Raw genomic sequence first — 850 nt, 5'->3', positions numbered from 1 at the left:
GCCACCCTTGAGCTAGAAGCGCAGAACACCGGCACTATCTGCATCAGCGCACAGACGGTCACGGCCACCAACTACGAAGGCCGGGACGCCAGCCGCATCTCCATGCCCAACGCCTCTAGCAAGTTCACGTCCACGGGCACCGCCACGTGTGATGAGTCAACTGTTCCTGCTCGCGAGCCGGCGTGCGTGTCAAGCGCTTGCGCAGGTTCGTCGACCTCAGGCACCCCGACTGGAACGGCGGGCAGTGGTGCGAGCACTACTGCGACGGTGACGACTGCGCCAACGACGGCTAACGATGACGATGCTAACGACGACGATACCAATGACGACACTAATGCATCTTCGGTCCCGCATCTTGCTGCGTTGGCGGCTGCTGCGATCGGTGCAGTTACGATGGCACTCCTGTAGACATCAGCCGATCCACTATCATCATGTCTATGGTGATTTTCTCGTTTTATTGAGCTACGGATGTGATAGGCGTTCGTACGCTTCACTTTTATTAGCAGCATGATCCGACCGAACAACGCCAACTCCTATAAGCATGTCATTTTTTCCACATCATGTTGTTTGAAATGCTAGTAGTTAGTTACTTCTATCTTACTAGTTACTTATAGTTTACGCACAAGATGTCTAAAAAGCCGGCAGCCTGGTGATCAACGCCGGTGTCTCCACTGAGCCCGGTGACACTCGACCGACCTCTTGATGAGATGCCTCTCTTGGAGACGCTACTAGCAGCTCCAGACAGAGCTGGAGTATTTTCCCTCTCATTTGAGCATGCAAATAAATAATTTTCGCTTCGTAGTGCTTTCAGCTGCCGGAAAACAGCTTGAAAAATATTTCAGAGATAGGG

General features: G+C 52.5%; 1 protein-coding gene across 1 annotated transcript in view; it reads left to right on the top strand.

The window, feature by feature from the left end:
• PPTG_03097 (hypothetical protein) overlaps positions 1-408 on the top strand; it is a gene marked incomplete at both ends in the record, with an annotated part of 3,111 nt that extends 2,703 nt beyond the window's left edge. The window contains one exon of the mRNA XM_008895776.1: positions 13-408. Within this exon, the coding sequence (XP_008894024.1) occupies positions 13-408 (396 nt within the window). The remainder of the gene's footprint in view (positions 1-12) is intronic.
• Positions 409-850: the final 442 nt, after the last annotated feature.

This window comes from Phytophthora parasitica (assembly GCF_000247585.1).
Source record: "Phytophthora parasitica INRA-310 unplaced genomic scaffold supercont2.4, whole genome shotgun sequence".
Taxonomy (NCBI): Eukaryota; Oomycota; class Peronosporomycetes; order Peronosporales; family Peronosporaceae; genus Phytophthora; species Phytophthora nicotianae.
Note: the sequence above shows the minus strand (reverse complement) of the source record. Positions and strands in the feature narration are given on the sequence as shown.